Source organism: Pholcus phalangioides, unplaced genomic scaffold, assembly GCF_987345545.1.
Source record: "Pholcus phalangioides strain wild (caught in Gottingen) unplaced genomic scaffold, Ppha-v1.0 ptg000007l_1, whole genome shotgun sequence".
In the NCBI taxonomy this organism is placed as follows: domain Eukaryota; kingdom Metazoa; phylum Arthropoda; class Arachnida; order Araneae; family Pholcidae; genus Pholcus; species Pholcus phalangioides.
In genome coordinates this window covers 55,148,211-55,168,432 of record NW_028301600.1, presented here as the reverse complement: position 1 = coordinate 55,168,432, position 20,222 = coordinate 55,148,211, and the positions used below count along the sequence as shown (strand labels likewise).

The window sequence follows — 20,222 nt, the reverse complement described above, 5'->3', positions numbered from 1 at the left end:
ACCACAGTAACCAAAATAAACATTCCGAAAAAGATTATTGCGGGCCCAGAATCCATTCACCATGTTCGTTATCATTATAATGAACTGTGTGGCATATCCATGAATTTTTCCATTTATTTATTCAGCGAATTTATTTATTCGATTTTTTAGCGATTATTTATTTTCAGCAAATTTGTGAGCATAGTCGACAGTTATGCCCCCCAAACAGAAATCGATTGGTCAATCTACATCTGAAGCGCGAAAGAAAAAAGCATTACGAGCTTCAGAAACAGACGAGCAACGGGAAGCAAGATTAGAAGCCGAGCGAGTACGCACTGCTCAAGCCCTTTCTTCTCAAGTGAACAGGAATCAAGATTGGAAGCCGATCGAGTACGCACTGCTCAAGCCCGTTCTTCTCAAACGAACGAGCAATGAGAATCAAGATTGGAAGCCGATCGAGTACGCACTGCTCAAGCCCGTTCGAATGAAACAATTGACCAACTAAGAGCACGACTGGGAACCAATCGAGAACGCAATGTTCAATCCAGACGGACACTGCACGCTGATTTAGATCTTGCTTCGTTCCATTATGATGCTGATTATGATTACAATCTTCATCAAAGTGTCGTTATTGGAAAAATGGACAAGTTATGCGAATTTTACCGTGCATTGAAATTCAAGAATGAAACTCCAGGAATGTGCTGCGCAGGTGGAAAAGTGAAATTGCCAGAATTGCATTTACCACCCGAACCATCATCAACATTGGTATCAGGTGACACAAGCCAGTCGAAACATTTCTTGGCAAACATACGCAAGTACAATTCATGTTTCCAAATGACATCGTTCGGTGCAACAAAAATCATACGTGACAATTACATGCCAACGTTCAAAGTCCAAGGGCAAATTTATCATCGTGCTGGATCACTTCTATCACTGCCGGATTCAGATCACAAATTTCTCCAAATTTATTTCATGGGAACCACTGATGAACAAGTTGATCAACATTGTCGATTCAATACCAGCACTAATTGAAAAATTGTTGCTGCGATTCAAAACTTATTCGATCAACACAACGAATTAATTCGACTGTTCAGGACGGTCTTCGAGCGAATGCCAGCTAATGATTACGTTGTTGTCATTAGAGCTGACAAAACACCAGCCGGCCAACACGAAAGACAATACAACGCACCAACAATTAATGAAGTGGCGATCGTCGTAGTTGGCGAAGAATTTAACTCGCGTGATATAGTTCTTCATCGCAGAGATGGTAATGTTCAGTGAGTCTCCGAAACTCATCGCTCATACGATGCATTGCAATATCCAATTTTATTCTGGCAAGGAGAAGATGGATATCATTTCAACATCAAAATGAGAAATCCACAAACACATGAGGAGTCCAATAAGAAAGTCAGTGCCATGAATTACTATTCATATCGATTGATGATTCGTGAGAACCCAGACAATCACATTTTGAAATGTCGGCAATTGTTCCATCAATACATTGTCGATATGTATGCGAAAATCGAGACCAAACGACTTCCCTTTATTTGATTTAATCAAACCGAACTGCGCTCAGAAGAATATATTCATTTATGCGATGCAATTGCTACTGATGGTAATCCCAATGAACTGGGAAAAATGGTCATACTGCCAGCTACATTCACAGGAAGCCCACGGCACATACATGAATGCTCACAAGATGCAATGACTTATGTTCGCGCATACGGCCGTCCAGATTTTTTCATACATTCAAGTGCAATCCTACGTGGGGTGAAATTAAAGAACTTCTGTTGCCTGGACAATCGTCTTCGGATCGCCATGACATTATCGCACGTGTGTTCAAACAAAAACTGAAATCTATGATGGATTTCATTGTCATACATCATGTTTTTGGGGAGGCACGCTGTTGGATGTATTTCATTGCATGGAAGAAAAGAGGATTACAGCATGCACATATTTTGATTTGGTTGATCGACAAAATTACACCAGACAAAATTGATGAAGTCATCTCAGCAGAAATACCAGATGTCCCCATTGATCCAGGCTTATTCGAAGTCGTTACCAAAAACATGATTCATGGTCCATGTGGCACGATCAACAACAATTCTCCGTGCATGAAGGATGGAAAATGCATGAAATGCTATCCAAGAGACTTACACGCCGAAATTATCAGTGGAAATGATGGATATCCACAATATCGTCGACGATCAACTGAATATGGTGGCAAATTCATCGCTCTAAAAGTGCGCAACAATGACATTTAAGTCGATAATCGTTCGGTTGTGCCGTATTCACCATTACTCTCAAAGACGTTCAAAGCACACATCAATGTCGAGTATTGCAGTTCAATGAAATCTATCAAATACATTTGCAAATATGTCAACAAAGGAAGCGATATAGCAGTTTTTGGAGAGGGAAATGCATCTGCACCAATCGATGAAATCGAACGATATCAATTAGGACGCTACATTAGTAGCAATGAAGCTGTTTGGCGTCTTTTCTCATTTCCAATTCATGAACGTCATCCAACAGTTGTTCATGCACAGCAGTGCATTTTACAACGGAAAATGTACATGCAAAGGTATTTTCGCCACCACAAACAATGTTAACTGCATTCTTCTCATTGTGCATGGATGATTTCTTCGCAAGAGAATGCTACTTTACTCAGAAGTGCCAAAATACTACTCATGGAATGCATCAGCGAAAAAATTTCAACGTCATAAACAGGGCAAAACAGTTGAAGGACATCCGAATTTATATTCATCCGATGCGTTAGGCCGTCTGTATACAGTTCATCCAAACAATCAAGAATGTTTTTACCTGCGATTACTGTCAGTTAACGTATGTGGACCGAAATCCTTCCAAGAACTGAGAACAGTAAATGATGAAGTATGTGTGACCTATCGAGAAGCTTGCCAAGAATTAAATCTTCTTGAAAACAATGCCCATTAAGACACAGCACTCGCTGATGCATCGAATACTGCTCAACCACAGCAAATAAGCAGCAATAATATTGACAATGTGTTTCCCATCCAATCCGAAAGATCTTTGGGAAAAATACAAAGATTACATGAGTGAAGACATCCTATGTCGTTTGCGAGCAATGAATCCAGACATACAATTCACACCAAACGTGTATAATGAGGCGTTGGTTTCGATCAAGGATATATGTTTGTCAATCGCTAACAAAGGTTTGGTGCAGTTGGAAATGTGTGCACCAAATCGATCTGCAAATGACGCTTATGATCGTGATTTGCAACGTAAAACACACTTCGATGTCGATGATTTGGATACATTTGTTGAAAAGAATCTTCCGAAATTGGTTCCAGAACAACGCATTGTATATGACACAATCATGCAAGCAATTACAAATCAAAGCGGCGGATTGTACATCATAGATTCGCCCGGAGGTACAAGCAAAACTTTTCTCATTTCAATCATTTTGGCAACCATACGAACACGGAATAAAACTGCACTGGCAATTGAATCATCTGGAATTGCGGCAACACTTTTGGATGGTGGTCGAACAGCGCATTCAGCACTGAAATTGCCGTTGAATTTACAAACCACTGAGACGCCAACATGCTATATCACCGAAAATTCCGGAATGGGCAAAGTTCTCCAAACATGTGAACGTATCATGTGGGACGAATGCACAATTGCTCACAAAAAAGCATTGGAAGCGCTTGATCGTACACTGCAAGATTTGAGGGGAAGTGGACAGCCCTTCGGTGGAGCACTCATTTTATTGTCTGGTGATTTTCGACAAACTCTACCAGTTATACCTCGTTCAACACCCACTGATGAACTTAATGCATGTCTCAAATCATCATTTCTATGGTGACATGTAAAGAAATTGACTTTGAAAACCAATATGCGTGTTCAACTACAAAATAATGCATTCACCGAATATTTCGCAAAACAATTGCTGGATATTGGGAATGGGAAGATGGCAATTGACAGATCTACACAATGTATCACATTGCCAACAAACTTTTGTAAGATGACATCAACCAAAGACGAATTGATTCAAAAGGTTTTCCCAAATATCGCGTGGAATCACAAAAATCATCAGTGGCTCAGTGCACGTGCTATATTAGCAGCTACAAACAATGATGCCAATGCCATCAATTTCAGCATTCAAAACGGAATACCAGGCGAAGCGACAATGTATAAGTCCATCGATACTGTAATGAATCAAGACGAAGTTGTCAATTATCCAACGGAATTCCTGAATTCACTCGATTTACCAGGTATGCCACTGCACATTTTAACATTGAAAACTGGCGTGCCTATCATTCTTCTCCGAAATATCAATCCACCACGACTTTCGGTGAAAAAGATGATGAACAATGTCATCGAAGCTACAATTTTTAATGGAAAATTCAAGGATGAACATGTATTGTTGCCACGTATTCCAATGATCCCAACAGATATGTCATTTGAATTGAAACGTTTACAGTTTCTGGTGCGACTTGCTTTTGCAATGGCCATCAACAAAGCGCAAGGGCAATTGCTGCAAGTGTGTGTGGGCTAGATTTGGAGAATCCGTGCTTCTCACAGGGACAACTGTATGTGGCCAGCTCACGTGTCAGAAAACCTTCTGATTTATTCGTGTACGCACCAGACGGAAAAACAAAAAATATTGTGTATCCACAAGCACTCTAATAAATAAATAGAATTAAAATGACACTCTGAAATTTTTTCCATATGAAAATGAATAAGTTTCAATAAAAATGACAAAATGTAAATTAAATGTTATCATAACGAGTTTCCTTGAACTGCCTTTCTTCTGAGATCGCAGCAACGCGTGACAGGTAAGCTAGTTTCAAATAAAAATCAACGTAGATCCCAAGATATTTCCACGAGAAGACCTCTCCTAGACAATGGCAATTACAAGCGTGAAGTGAACAGCCTGTTGCATGAGATTTCAGAACAAAATTTGAGTTGGGACTTCCTCTGAGGTAAAAGTGCATAAATTTTGTTCTGTCGAGGTTTGACCTCGTATCGTTCTGAGAAAACCAATCGTTAATAATTAGAAGATCTTGCTCAATTTGAGATATCAATGTAAATTGATTGTCGCATGAATAAAGAATTACAGAGTCATCTGCATATGTGATAATTTTACTGAAAAGTTTTAAAGTACAAAAATCATTGATGAAAATAATGAAAAGCAATGGAACCAGAATGGATCCCTGAGGACCTCCTCTACAATGTTTGAGTAAGAACTAAATGAATTGTTAATTTTAACATTTTGTATTCTATTTCTTAAGTATGATCTGAACCAATGAAGTGGTTCACCTCTGACACCAGCATAATACAGTTTACTAAGTAAAATTTCGTGATTTATGGAGTCAAATGCCTTAGAAATATCAAGAAAAATAGCTACAGTTTGTTTATTTCTATCAATGCTTCTGTAAGCAAATTTTCAGAAGTTTAGTAAAGAATATTCAGTACTGCGTCCCTGCAAAAATCTGTATTGATTAGGAGCAAAGAAATTGTTTTTAAATAAAAACTAACAAGTCTGATTTTCATAGCGGATTCTATCAGTTTAGAAAAAATTGGTAAAATCGAAATAGGGCAATAGTTGCTCAAGTTATTTTTTATCTCCAGATTTGAAAATGGGAATCACAGTAGCATATTTTAATGAACAAGGAAAGCTATTATAAGTGATGGAATTATATATATATATTTATTTATTTATGAAATTTGTGAGAAATTGTATGTTTTTAAAACCGGAATATTTCAAAATGTTAGTATTAATTCCATCATAATCCGAAGTATTCTTTCTACAGATTAAATTTACAACACTTAGTGTTAGGGTTTCAGAGCCCTCAAGTGAATAAAAGAAAAATGAAGTTGAAGATTGGATTAAGAATTTTTTAAAGTCAACATAACAACTTAAGTCAACAACTTAAAGTCTTCAGCTAAAATATTATCGTCAGTGTTATCAGACAACACATTCTTAGAAATACTACTAGTTAAATTATGAAAGACCATTGTTTTCTACTTGTGTTGCATTTTTTAAATTCAGTGCAGAGATTTATTTTTTGCAGTAATAATTTTTATTTTAAGATTTTGAGCAACTGATTTATATATATATTCACATTTATAAATTTCATCAAAAGGATGCCTACGGCACTTATTCCAAAGTTTTCTTTGCGAAGAATTAATTTATAAATCTGATCATCGACCAAAAATATATATCAAAACCAAAAATTATAACATTTTTGGGTTAATTTCATTCCTATTTACCATATCATTCAGAAATTTTCTTTTTTTCTTTTTTTTTTAATTTTTTCTTTTCTTTTTTCATTACTGAGTAATTTAAAAGGAAGTAGCTGGGGGATTTCTGATATACTTATTTATCATTCACTTTTTAGTAACTTTTGGTTAAAAGTATTATGTATTTATTTTTCAGGCTTTGGTTACACGTCGAACAGTAATAGATCCTTTGAAAAGGTGGGACAAAAAAAATTATGTTGCAAAAGACGTGTTTATTTTTATTTTAGTTTGTGGGTTTAATTTTTCATGTACTTATATTTATTTTGCGTTGTTTGTATTAGATTTCAAGGTGTGTTTTCCGAAGCTAAGGCCGCCATAAAAAGACGTGAGCAAGTTCTTCAGGTGATTATTTTATAGTGTTTGCACTATTATTTTGAAATATGCAGTCTGTGTGCTATTAAGTTTATATCATATATTTTAATTTCTTTGTTGAATCATTCAAAAATATTGTAAGGTGCATAAAAAATTGGTATCAATAGTTCTTTTATTTCAGGAATGTAGTAGATGTAGCCTAAAAGTACAAAAACTTCAAGAGAAAGAAAAAACCGGGCAAGTTGTAGTCAAACTGGATGCTGTGAGTAACTTTCATTTGTATTGCTTAAATTTTCTGTCCCTGTAATTGAAAAAAGAACAATACTACAGTTTTTAATTTTATTGCAAAATTTGAAAATTGGTGTGCCATATCTATAACTTAAAACAGGTTCTCAACCTGTGCTCTGCAGCCACTCCAGGACAATAAAATAAATAAGTAGATTGGATAAGCAAATAAAAAAGAGGCCTACAGGCTCTGCCATAGAAATTATAGGCTAAAAAAGTTCTGGAAGTCAAAAGAGGTTGGGAACCGCTGAGTTACCATATTATGCTTGTCCACACCCACATACAGCGAAACCTTGATATAATGATATTCTGTGAGCCAAAGAAAAATTTTTGTTGTAGAGGGATTATCATTACTGTATATATTGAGAGGCATCATTTTTTCATCATCATGCCCCACCAAACTTATGCTATTTTTTAATCTATTTTTATATTAGTTTAATGTTTTTTTATTAGTTTAATGTAAGTTTGTTAAAAATGCACCTATTAGAACACAAATATTCCTCACATAAAAATTAATCAGTTAAGTAATAATATAATGACAATGTATAGGCATATTCATTTCTTTCAGAACAATTGCAAGCATGTCTTCTTTCATTGCTGTATTTGATCTGACTTTACATCCTTTCTAATTTTTTGTCCTTTTTTTTTTTTTTCAGAGAATTAGGTTGCTATATTCTTTAAACAGCATCAACTTGTTTTATACCATTATAAATGCCTTGTAGTTTCTCTTTGTGTCAGTTGCTCTCTTTTTTGGTGATATTTTATCTTGCTACTTTTCATGTTGATTTTATAAAAAGATTAAGACATAATAACACTACTAATAAAATTAATTTGCTTGTACAGAATTTATAGTTTCATGTAAAATGCTCTCATAGTTTGTTGATTCCCAGCACAGAAACCTAGCTAGCACATGAGTTGAATGTATATTCTTGTTAAAAAATATTTCACTGCTGAAGAAATTTGCACTGATGAATCAAGGTGCTTAAAAGACTAATTTTATTTTGAAGCTTTTTTTTGTTATAATTACTTGACAGATAATTTTTAAGGGCAGATTATTGATTCACAGTTTATTTTCTTGGTTTATTTTTTATCGCTCTTGTTTGTTAGTATTGCTAACAACTTAGGAGTTATTTCATCTTGTAGAGGAGTTTATTGTATACTGCTTTTGCAGCTTACACAGACAATACCAACAGCCGCAACTTAATGAATATAATTTCAGAGGTCAGATGGTGAAAAATACTGAAGTTACCAGTAGTCTTCAGAAGAAAACATACCAACAAAGTGTAAAAATAGATTGGAGACAATTTTGAGTAAAAGATATTAAAAAAAAAAACTTGTAGTAGTTTCACTTTCTTCAAAAAGTAACATTATAGAGGGAATAATGGATATTATTGTACAGTAGAAGCACTGTTACTCGAAACAAAGCATAAGCAAAATAAAAAGCTTGCAGTGTGCTAAAATATGCTAAAACTTTGCCTTCATGTGATTTTTTTTTACTTTTTATTTTTTTGTTTTACTGATTTGTGTGTATGGGAAAAGACCATTCCCACAAGACTTACAAGTCCCTTGCTTTAGTTAAAATGGGGAGATAAGTGATACAGTTGGCTTAATCACCTAATCAATCTGGTATTTCAAGAAGCCCTTGATCAGGCTAGCAGGCAAAGGTGTAGTAAAAACCTAGCATCATTTTTAGCGAACATTGAGAAGATGGCAGCTTTTCTGTGTTGCCAAATGAAACTTGGAGAGTTAACCTTTCACGTTATGTTGATATGCATGAAATAATTTAATCACAGCAGTCACAAGCATGTTTTCTTTTTGTACCATTCATTTTGAATTACCCCATATTTAAAGACTTTTGATATTCACCACACTGTTTTAACTAATGAGCCATAATTTTGAGTCAAAGTCTTCTTATCCATAAAATTATGTGTCTGTTATAAATTGGCAATTCATTTATGTTGAACGTGATGCATATGTTAAATGAAAATTTACAGCGTCACAATTTATTATAATATAATTAACAAGTTATGAAAATTATCTTCATCCATGATTTCAATTCTATAATTACAATAAAGCTGTATATGTTCATATAGAAAGGGGAAGGAAATATATGATGAATCCCAGCTGAAACATAACGAATTCAAAAAATACAAAATTCATATAAATGGAAGATGTATAAACCAGGATTCTACTATATTTTAATTGACTGAATGCCCTAAAAATATGTTATGAAGTTATATTAGCATTTTTTTGTTTTTTTATATGTATATTTTTTTTATTAGGCAAGACAAAGTTTGACAAGCATTGAAAAAGATTTTGAGAGTCAAGACAAAATGCTTAGAACAGAATTACCTCAACTTTATGAGGGGCGAATAGAATTTTTTCAGCCATGTTTAGAAGCTCTGATCAAATCACAGGTACCTTTTTTAACCTCATTCAACTTTTTTTAACATGGTTGATTATCTAAGGAAGCTGAAATTTTCAGTCTTTATGAATCAGTGTAGTTCAATAAGAATTTATTTACCATGGTGCTTATTGATTTCTTTGTATAAAGAAATGGTGGTTCAGATGGATGCAATTAAGAGAAGTCTTAAAAAAACATCAAACCAAAACACTTTTTTCCCCCTATTGCCTGACACAAAATTTTTTATTCCTGCTGAGCATTGATTAGTTAGTTCTCTGAGTAAAATAAAAATGTTATTGATCAACAAACATTTGCTTTTTCAAATACTTGTAGCTATGCTTTGTTCATATTTTTTTGGCATATTGTGGAAACGGAAAAAAGATTATTCCAGTGAAATTATTTTTTATATACTTACAAGTATAGGATTACTTACGCAAACAAGTTTTAACGATTCATTGACAATAGATGATATGGTATATGGCGATTGGGGGAATTTCTATGAGTGATTATCCATCATTTAGAGTAGGTAGAGATTGTCAGCCAAGAAACAAGTACTTGTTATCATTTGTTTCTCATTTTAAAATAAGGTTCCTTCTTCCCCCCCCCCCCACATGTTTTTTTAGTGAGAGATTTTATAAATTCCTAAATTGGAAACTGTGTGTTTATATTGAAGCTGTTGAGTCGGGGCCCTGCTATTTTTTGGCATGGGTCTAAGCATACCAGAATTTTTACATGAAGCTCAAGATGAGCCACTAGCTCCCATGGGTCTAAAACACTTCTGACACCCCTGAATTTATTTCCCTCCACTTAACCCCTTAATATGCAAGCATTGAGATATGCAGAGGAGAAAAATTTTGAGGGGCTACACATTGAAAAAATGAGGTTTCTTGAATGCTATTACATGGCAAAATAAAAAAATATTGTTAATATTTTAAAATATGGGATGTTACATTTCACGGAACACACGCAGGGCTTGGCACGGGTCACTTTTTCCCCTAAAAGTAACTTTTTTAGAAGCTGGTCACTTTTATTACGTATTTTCGGTCCAGGTCACTTTTTACATTTTTTTAGCGAAAAGAAAACGCGACCTCGAGCTCTTGCTCATTTCCGGTGTAGCTACGTTTCTCTTTTCTTCTAGGAAGAAGATTATGGGTTCAAGGTCAACTATTTTCTTCCCCTCTTCATACAGCTAAAGCAACATCCCCTATCAGAGTTGCCAGATTGACGGTTTTCCCACCAAATTGGGCTGGTTTGAAAACGGTTCAGCAGGAAATTTTTGTCTTCAACGGGTGGCGGTTTTTCCAAAATTGTGTTCATGGCAAATTTCTCCCTATTTTTCTTTGCTTGTGAGCAAAGAAGTTTTTCTTTTTCACTTCAGTCCCCACCTCATGTTTTTTCCCTGACAAGGTGGAAGGGGCGGGGCATCTCACCCAGCAATGGAAAGTCAGAACATTCAACCACAACTTCTTTGCCTCGCCTCTCCCAAAACAGTGTCTACACCTTCACTATTTCCAAACAGCTGTAGGTTAGTGTTTCCCACCCTACCATGTGGCCAATATCATCCCTCTCCGTGGATGATTTAATGGTCTGGGGGAGAGGGGCAACAGAAGCTATAAGCAGGGATGGGATTGCTGGGCCAATTGTGCCATTAGCCATTTCCTGCTACATACTGCACCATAACGTTGATGTTCCGAGAAAATTTGGTGCTTCTGCACCAATCGCGGTTCTCTGAAATTTCCCTCTTCAACTTTCGCTTTCGATGATGTCATTTGAGTCATGCTGTGACATCAACCTTGGCGTTGCTACTGTAACTTAAGACGCCTTCATATACAAAGTATAAAGGGGTTCTAGTGCTGAGAACGTCGTCCGCAACATCATTCGTCGGAAGATCACGTGACTCAGTGAAAACACACGCAATCCCCCATTATTTTCTTATGGCATAAATGGGAGTTTAAAGTAATAAATGAAAGAAATAATTTCAGCATCGATGAGATAATTCCAAAACTAATAAAAGAATTTCAGTATTAATTGAAAGAGATAATGTCAGTATTAATGGAAGATAATTCCAGCATTAATAAAATTCCAAAATTAATGAAAGCACTTATTTTAGCATTAACGAAAGACAATTCCAGAATTAATGAAAGAAAAATTCTAGAATTAATGAAATAGATAATTTCAGTTCCAAAATAAATGAAAGATAATTCAACACTGATAAAAGAAAGAATTCCAAAATTAATGAAAGAAAAATTCTAGTTTAATTGGAAATGTCCCTCAGCGGATACATTAGAAGAAAAAATAATAATGAATCCCGGACACGTGATAGAGAAAAATTCAAGCTGCACCATTTTCTACAGCAAACAGTGAATATAGGACTTAAATTATTTGTTGCTCTTGCTTCTTTTAATTGTGCTGTAATGACTCAGACAAGTTAAAAAATGCATCTGAACAGATTATACAGACTTAAGTATCGTATATAAATAAAATTCATACTAGGTAAAAGAAAATTTGATTGTATTTTGTGTGCTGCCACACATTCATAGCATAACATGAATAAAAAATCCACTAGTGTGTGGATGGGAAAAATTCTCTCCTTCAAACTTTGTGCTACTGTTTTGAAAATTTTTCTGCTTAAATTAATTTTGAGATGAGTTGTGTAAAGCAGCACGAGGAAAGGCATTACAACTGCTGCCTACAGTTGGCATAATGTAATTCTCTCTCTCTCTCTCGCATAGCTGTTGATAAATTTGCTAAGTTATTAAAAACTTTAACAAAATGGTTAGTTTGATTTAATTATTTCTTATAATGTAAAAATAATCAATTTGTAAGAGTTCCATTGAAATGCAAAGTTTAGTGAAAACGATTCATACGATTGCAGATTGTCAAAATTTGGACACTTTTTACAACTATTTGGTCACTTTTTACAAATATTTAGGTCACTATTTGGTCACTTTTTTAAACATTTCGGTTGCTATTTTCACTAGTTTTGAGGCCATGAGTCATGCTGAGCCCTGCACACACTGTATTTGTATGATTTACATAGATTTGAATGGTTTAAAATGACCTTTATTGTTTATGATCTTACTTTTCTACAGGGTATCTCGATTTAAATCAGATACTTTTGATATTTCAAACAATTTTGATATAATTTTTTAAAACTCCTATGATGTAATACAAGTGCAGTGAAACTTGTCTAAGACGGACACTGTATGAGACGTAAACTTGTCTTAAATGGAACATATATATATTGTGAATACTTAATGCTTTTTCAATCATAGGAAACCTCTTTAAGACAGAAACTGTCTAACGCAGAAACGGAAAGCATATTTAGTCTATTTGTGTGTAGATACAAAACCTGCTAAAACGGAACAAATTTTTGGCCTAGTGCAAGTTTTTGTCCTTTGGATGGGAGGAAAGTTAAGTCATTCTGATCCCCCTTTTGATAGGCAAACTCTTTGACTTCTTGGGAAAATGATGAATGCATATTATCTATCTGAACTGGTTCTGAGGGTCGGGTTTGACAGGAAGCATATTTACTATTCAACATTTAGTAAAAGCTTGTTTAGCGTTCCATTTACGATGGAAATGATGACTTTTATTAAAACACACTCATATTTCTTGGGCCGGGATTACATTATAAAAGTTTGATAAAATCCCTCTTATAAAACTTGAAAAATCCAACCAATAAAGCTCATAAGTTACATTTGAGCAAATGCAACCGATAAGCTTATTGGTTTAATTTTTCATGTTTTATAAAAGGACTTTTATAAAACTTTTATAATGTAATCCCGGCCTTGGAAAAAGTATGATAATTTCGGGAGAGTAATATGCACACAAAGGGAGGCTGAATTATTATTCACAATTTAGCGATACCGTGTTTTGGCTATTGCAGAGATTTTCATTCTGTGTAGAGATGGCCACCAGCAACAAGAAACACATATTGAATTTGAACACAAAAATGTTCGAGAGTTCATAGAGGCATAAAAAAGCAAAATTTAAGTGTTACAGATATGTAGAATCTTTCTTTCAGAAATGTTATTAGTCATTGATCTCATTGCATACCTTTATAAAAAAAGTGACAATTTCTCAATTTTCATTTTAAAAACACTGAAATCTCACTATAATGATACTCGATAGAACAATATCCTTTACTACAATAAATCCCTATATAACAATATTTTTAGAAGATTTTTAAAACTGTTATGATGTGGTATTTTTTCATATTTTGCTCAAAACTATTTTGAATTTAATTTTAAACTTTGTCACTTGTTTTCCTTCTTCTGAAGGCATCTGATAACATCAATATTTTGCACTAAAAATCACAGAAAGCTAAAGTAAGTTATTGGTATTGCTACTTTCTGCGTAAGACACGAAAGTGAAATGCGGTAAACTTCTTTACAGGGAAAATGCATCTTAGTGAATTTTTATAATAAATTAATCAATTACAATTTTTTTGCTGCGAATAAATACATAAAAGCACATTTTCTTATAGTATTAATAATGTTGATGTAGAAAAAATAACAGCAACATAAATTTTATCACACATAAGGATAATTTTGCCTCTCGATATAATGATAATCCCTCTACAACAATATTTTTTCTTGGTCCACAGAACATCATTGTATCGAAGTTTCACTATATTAAAAATTTTCATTTTTGACAAAAGTAATTGTTCATTCTATTGCTAGTTAGGAGAACGTTTTATATTGAAGTTTAACTATTAGCACATGTTTTTTAATATGAAATTTCAAATGTATAGTTATTTAAAACAGCAAACATGAAAAAATTCAAAATAATAATATGCATGTCTCTGTTTAACACTCGTTAGTTTATAGAAATTAGGGTGATGTTCTCAAAACTTAAGTTTCATAAATGATAGAAATAAATCACCGCATATATTTTTATGCGTACCTCTATAAAACCTAAACCTGTCTGGAACGGAAAATAATTTCAGTCTCTTGACCTTCCGTTTTATACAGGTTTCACTATAAATAAGAGGTAATAAGATTCATATTTTAATTATTTGCACATTAATTAATATTTAAATGTGGTGAAGATATTTGTTTTTTTGGGTTAAGAGTCAGGTGGGTGGAATTAATTCAGTTTTTTTCAAGATTAGAAGAGAGAGAATTGCATTCCAAGAACTTTGGGATAGAATTGAGAAAGTGAACGTAGGGTATCTGACAACACCGGAAAAGAACAGTATTACTGGGCAGACGATGGCAACACCCAGGCAGAACATAGATCTTTAATGACCTTTTTAAGATCTTTTTTGATCATGCTACAACATGGAGAAATTTTTTGTAGCTTGTAATGAACATTTATGTTCATTCAAGGTGATTCTTTTTCAAAGAAGTTTATGGTTTTCTCAGTAATATTTTATAAAGATTTTTCTACTGAATATTTAGGCCTAAATTGATTAATGAATGTTAGTTGCATAATATGACTGTGCTTTTGTATTTTTTTTATCAAGTACAAATTTCAATACTGTTTTAAACGCATAATGATTTGTTCTAGATGAGTGGTGCAATAAATGTGATTTTTAGTAGTTTAGAATGGTAATGGGATTTTTTTTTCTTTTGGAAAAGCAAGATTTCTAGAGCTTAATATAGTCTATAAGTTAAAATGGGAACTATAACTGTTATGAAAACTATTTAACACTTCTAATAAGTTAGCATTTCAAACTTGGAATAAAAAATGATCAAATATAGAATTTAAATTAAAAAAATTAATGACCTTTATGATTAAAATAAAAAGAATTAATTTACTATATTTTCCTGTGTATAATCCGCTTTGGCATATTATCTGCAGGATTTAAAAAATAAAACTTACCTTGTCTTTCAATAATCAATCCATTGATAGGCTAATTAATGAAATTTATTTAAGAAGCAATAGCATTATTTACACACAAAACAGAATTTACAGTTCAATCAAAAACCTTCAAATTCAGACTCATCTGAATCGGAATTAAATAAGCTCAACAGTTCTTCATCTAATTCGAAAGAGTCAGTGTAATCACAAGAGGATTTTCATTTCCAGAGTCAGAATCATGGCTTTAAATACCCATCTTCCAAATGCCAAGATGCATTTCTATGACTGAAAGATCTGTTTTTTATCTCCACTTTTTCTTCATTCTTCCTCCAAAATTGGATGTTGGACTTATCGATGTCAAATCAACAGCTGGCTTTTATGTTTCCAATTTCTTCAGCTTGTTTTGTCACTTGCAATTTGAACTGAACAATGTAACTCATACGCTTTCTTTTTACCATTTGTAAATTTGTAAACTACGAAGGGAGAATAACAAACAAACTGCTTTGGCTTTCCAAACACTCTACTTACTCAGACACTGTGCACCCATGTGTAGGTTGTAACGGTACAAACCCATGGCAAGTGAAGAGGGAACACCCCATTTAAATAAGTGCTAATTAATAGATAATTATATTTCTAATAGCAATAGTTTCACCTGAAGTATCAAATCTCATCGACCGGAAGTCATTGGATATAGTTCTGCACCGTTGTTGGGATCCGCCTACCTCATCACCGTTACAGCAAAATGACATGGCATCACTGCTGCTTCTACCATCTAATGGCTCTGGAACAATAGCTTATTTGCAAATGGGAAGAGATCGGTGCTAATTAGTTGCCTCAACAGCAGCCAATCCTACATAAGATGACAGCTAGATCACCTCTTTGTATTAAATTTCATCTCGATCTTAGTTTCATCTCAGTAACGTGCTTTATCAATTGTGCTCAGACCCCACTCCACCTGGAGAGTCTGATCCTCTGTCATCGATGTTCCTGAAGTCAACTTTGGTCATTTAATCATCTTCTAAGGATCACAAAGTAAAGGAGTCGGTGGCGTAGTTCAAGATTGATCGATGAACACTTTGAAGAACTGATTCTCCATGGATTGAAGATCTGGATTATCACATAACATTGAGAGAGCGAGACTCATGGTGAAACTCGATTTTTGTGAAGCCTCTCTGCACTTCAGCCCACCCGGGTTGTGCCCATGTATTAAGACGGCCCTGGGGGGGGGGGATATATTTCAAACACAAACCTGTTAGCAAAATTTGTACTAAAGCTGACTCCACCCACTGGCAATTGAATAAGAGGGTTTTGAAGAGGCAAAATATTTCTCGGAATTGCTGAAATACAAAGTACCAAGTTAGGCAAGATTACTCATAATTACTGCTGACAAGGTTAAAAGGAAAAACTTAAGACTTTTCAGACTGGGCCGCCCTTACCAGATGTAGGCCCAGTGCGAAAATACTCACAGGGCGGATTTAATCCTTGAGTGCTGAGCCACTGAAAGCTCAGGGCCCAGTGCAACCACATCAGTTGCACACCCCTAAGGTCAGTTCTGTTTTCAGAAACTAAATGGCTTCTTATTCTCTATCTTTTTACTTTATATTTCTAACATAATTTTTTTCTGTTTTCCATATAGTTTATAAAACTTACATTTTATTATTTATTTATTTCATAATTTCGGTTATTTCAAGTATTCAATTTTTTTTATTTGAAGGTTGAACATAGTGGAGACACGGCACGGGCATTCAGTCAGACCATTACAAGTTTGAAGGAATTCACCCTGCCTGAAAGTGAATATCAGAAAATGCAGGCCGAAAGACTTTCTAAAATACAGGCTTTATCTATAGTTGCAGAAAAATGAATTTTACTTTTAAATTTATTATATGTTACTAATAATATACATTTGCACATTGCTAATATTTACATATTTTTATATTAAACTATTGCCTTATCAGTTTTAAATTGAATTTTTCTTTATTATCGAGAAAATTAGTAGTATAAGTATCATAATATTTGTTCAAGCTATGTGTTATGTATGGTCAAATGATCATAGAATCATTTGAGTAAAATAAAGATGATATTTTTTAAATAATAAGTGATCTAAATTAAAGAGGATTTACAGACGTTTCTCATTCAGAAAAACTTCTAGTGGAATAGTGAACAAATTTTATATACATTCAATGAACGTTTTCTTGAGTATGCAGTATTGACTTTTGAAAGAAAACTAACCGTTCACATTTTTACCACGTGGAAGAGGGAAGGCACAACTGTGTCAAACTTATCTTTTGTATCTCTGTCTATATGAGTAGTCATGGAGTATTATTCACCAAAGTATGTGCGAGTTCTAGTTACCAAAAAAACCTTTTTTTATATCCTTTATTACATGTCTAATTCTTTTATCAATGAAATGGCATTGTGTTTCTGCCACAATTCTGTGAGTGAAAGCCGGGCCGGACTTGGGTAGCTACGATTAGTTCATAATTTTCCAGTACACTTTAAAACCCTATATAATGCTGTATAGTGTGACAATCCAAGGCTGTAACGAGAATAGTTGGATCAGGGGGTACGCTCCCCTGAAATGTGAGAAAATGACTTAGAACTGTAGATTTAACCATATTATTTCATTATATTACTTTGGTCTCCTGAGAAACTAGTTGTTTCTTCCCTGAGCGAAATTTTTGGCTATGGCTCTCTTACGATCTATAGAAGAAGCAGAAGGTTAAAAGTTCATTTTTTCTTCAATTTGGCCAATTTTTATTACCTTGTTCAAGAAAATCAAAGTAACTGAATAGATCATATTTGAAGGAGATGAATATTTTTCACTATTTAGGAGTTATTTTAGTAGCATAAAAAATTAATACACAATTGTTGCAAGTTATAAAATCATGCAGTACCACCAAACAGTCACCGTATTACCAGGGTCGTAGTGTGCCTTTTCAGGGCCCTGGGCAGACTTTTTCTTGGAGCCCTTCTTGAAAGGGTTATTAATTATGCAAAACAAGTGTAAACTTTTGTGGGGGCCCATTGGTAGTGCCCTGGTTGCCCCAGCCTTGTTACGGCCCTGTGTATCATTTTCTTGGTATAAAATATTGATTTGGCATGTGTTTTCAATCACATCAGCATGTAACCATTGTTCAGATCAGCAACTATTATGTGGGGGGAGATCATAGGTGTTGAAATCTGGTTGCTATGGCTACTTGAGCCCCCTCAATAAATTTTGTGAGAAGCTGAACCCCTCCCCCAGTAATTTGTGATTATACAATCCAACGCACCCCTCCCCCTCTTGCGTATGGTCTTTAGTTCTATATATTCAGGTTGACTGGCAACTTTCAGCTCCCTCAATGTTTCCTTCAATATCAGCACCTTTGTGGGAGATATGGACAGTTAAGGGAGGGGGGGGGATGACTAATCAAACATGCATATACAGAGGTGTGTATTCAGGGAGGTGCACGGGGGACCCATGCCCTCTCCAAACACAGTGAAAAAATATATAATTTTTTAATATTTTTGTAAAAAATATTGAAATATGGGGGGGGGGGGCAACACATATGCTATTTTAATCAATTTCTATTAATTAAAAATGTTATTTTTGAAGGTTTGTAACTGAAATTTTTTCTATGAAAGATTCATTGTGCCCCCCCCCCCCCCCCTACACACAAAGGTTGATCCTGCACACACCTCTGTATATATATGTATATGCTGATATCGCTATCATTGTATCCTCCAGCCCTTTAAGTCTATCTCCTATGCATATAGGCAAATGCAGAGGGGTACCCTGGGGGTAATTGCCCCCCCCCCCACCCGTTCTGTGAAAATATTGTATTATTGGTGGAGGTGGACATTTCTCCCCTTCCCTGTTCGAGCAGCTTGTATCTGCTTATGCTCTTATGTAGGATTAATCATCAAACAATATCTATTTTTATGTCTCTACTGGTTCAAAATCTGAGTGCTGTGTGCATGTGATTCATTTTCAAGGGTTGTATGGCCAGATCGGAATTTTCACAAATAACTCTTAATGGTTCATTCATTTCTATGCATTATTGTGTTCCTGGCTGCCTCTGCCATATAAAGTGTTCAAAATACAAGTGGTGAGGGTCCAAAAATTGTAAAAATTGTAACCACCCCTTGAATACAACTACCTAAAAAGAGTTTTCTTTTTTCACGTCTATTATTCTGATACAGTTAGTTCCTAAAGTGTGGGTCGGCAACCTACTGTGGGTAGGGCGGATCACACTGATGATTTAGACTAGACGGGTAGCTTAAGTGAGTGTGAATGGTGCACGTAGACTTCAGTTAAGACCCCCAAAACATGGTAAAAATTCACATGAGATCACGCTTTTGAGCCATGCTTCGACAACGGAAACGTTGAGAAAACTTGAGAAAATATTTATTTATTTATATACAATATTGTTGGCCTTGGGACCTATACAAGAGGATGCGATTGAAAATGACAAAGATATGTTTGATATTGGACAAAAAACTACTGATAGTGGCCGACAATAGAGCTTGGGAGTTTGTTCCATTCACCAATGGTATGAGGAAAGAAGCTGTATTTAAAGCAGTCAAAGTGGAAGCAAAAATAGGTTTTATTTTAAGGGAATGGTCGAGTATTCTAGAGATGTAGGGTGGTTTGGCTAAGATACCAGAAGTATCTATGTTGAATTGACCATGGAAAATTTCATATAACAATGTTAATCGAGAAATGAGACAGAGTAGAGAGAGGGAGGAGATGAAGTTCGTTTTTGAGTTTTTGAACAAATGGAAACGAAAGATGACCAGCAGTTGTGAACAAATCAGCTGAATTTATTTGATTTTCTCTATGTTACCGAAGGTGTAGGGGTCCCATATTTCAGCGGTATAGGAAAGGACGGGAGAGATATAAGATTGGTAGCCGAGTAATCTGATATCCCGAGTGGAATGAAACCTAGTCAACATGTTTTTTGTTCCATCGTAGGTCAGCTGAGATTATGACACCAGGGTATTTAATTTGAGAAACTTGGGATAATGTTAAGTTATTGATGGAGTAAGAATATTCAAGAGGAAGTAATTTACGGTTAACTTTCATGTGGAACCACTTTTGAGATATTGATTGGCATTTGCCATAAAGAACACCAGTCCACAATGGAAGCCAGGTTATGTTGGAGAAATT

At 34.7% G+C, this 20,222-nt stretch overlaps 1 protein-coding gene across 8 annotated transcripts in view; it reads left to right on the top strand.

The window, feature by feature from the left end:
- The window catches only part of LOC149085508 (bridging integrator 3-like), a 42,383-nt gene extending 25,348 nt beyond the window's left edge, over positions 1-17,035 (top strand). For all 8 annotated transcript variants that reach the window (XM_089233566.1, XM_089233562.1, XM_089233567.1 and 5 more), the window contains 5 exons: positions 6,401-6,441; positions 6,546-6,606; positions 6,758-6,838; positions 9,144-9,278; positions 16,788-17,035. In XM_089233566.1, the coding sequence (XP_089089692.1) occupies positions 6,401-6,441; positions 6,546-6,606; positions 6,758-6,838; positions 9,144-9,278; positions 16,788-16,934 (465 nt within the window). In that variant the 3' untranslated portion in view covers positions 16,935-17,035. The remainder of the gene's footprint in view (positions 1-6,400; positions 6,442-6,545; positions 6,607-6,757; positions 6,839-9,143; positions 9,279-16,787) is intronic.
- The last annotated feature ends 3,187 nt before the right edge of the window (positions 17,036-20,222 follow it).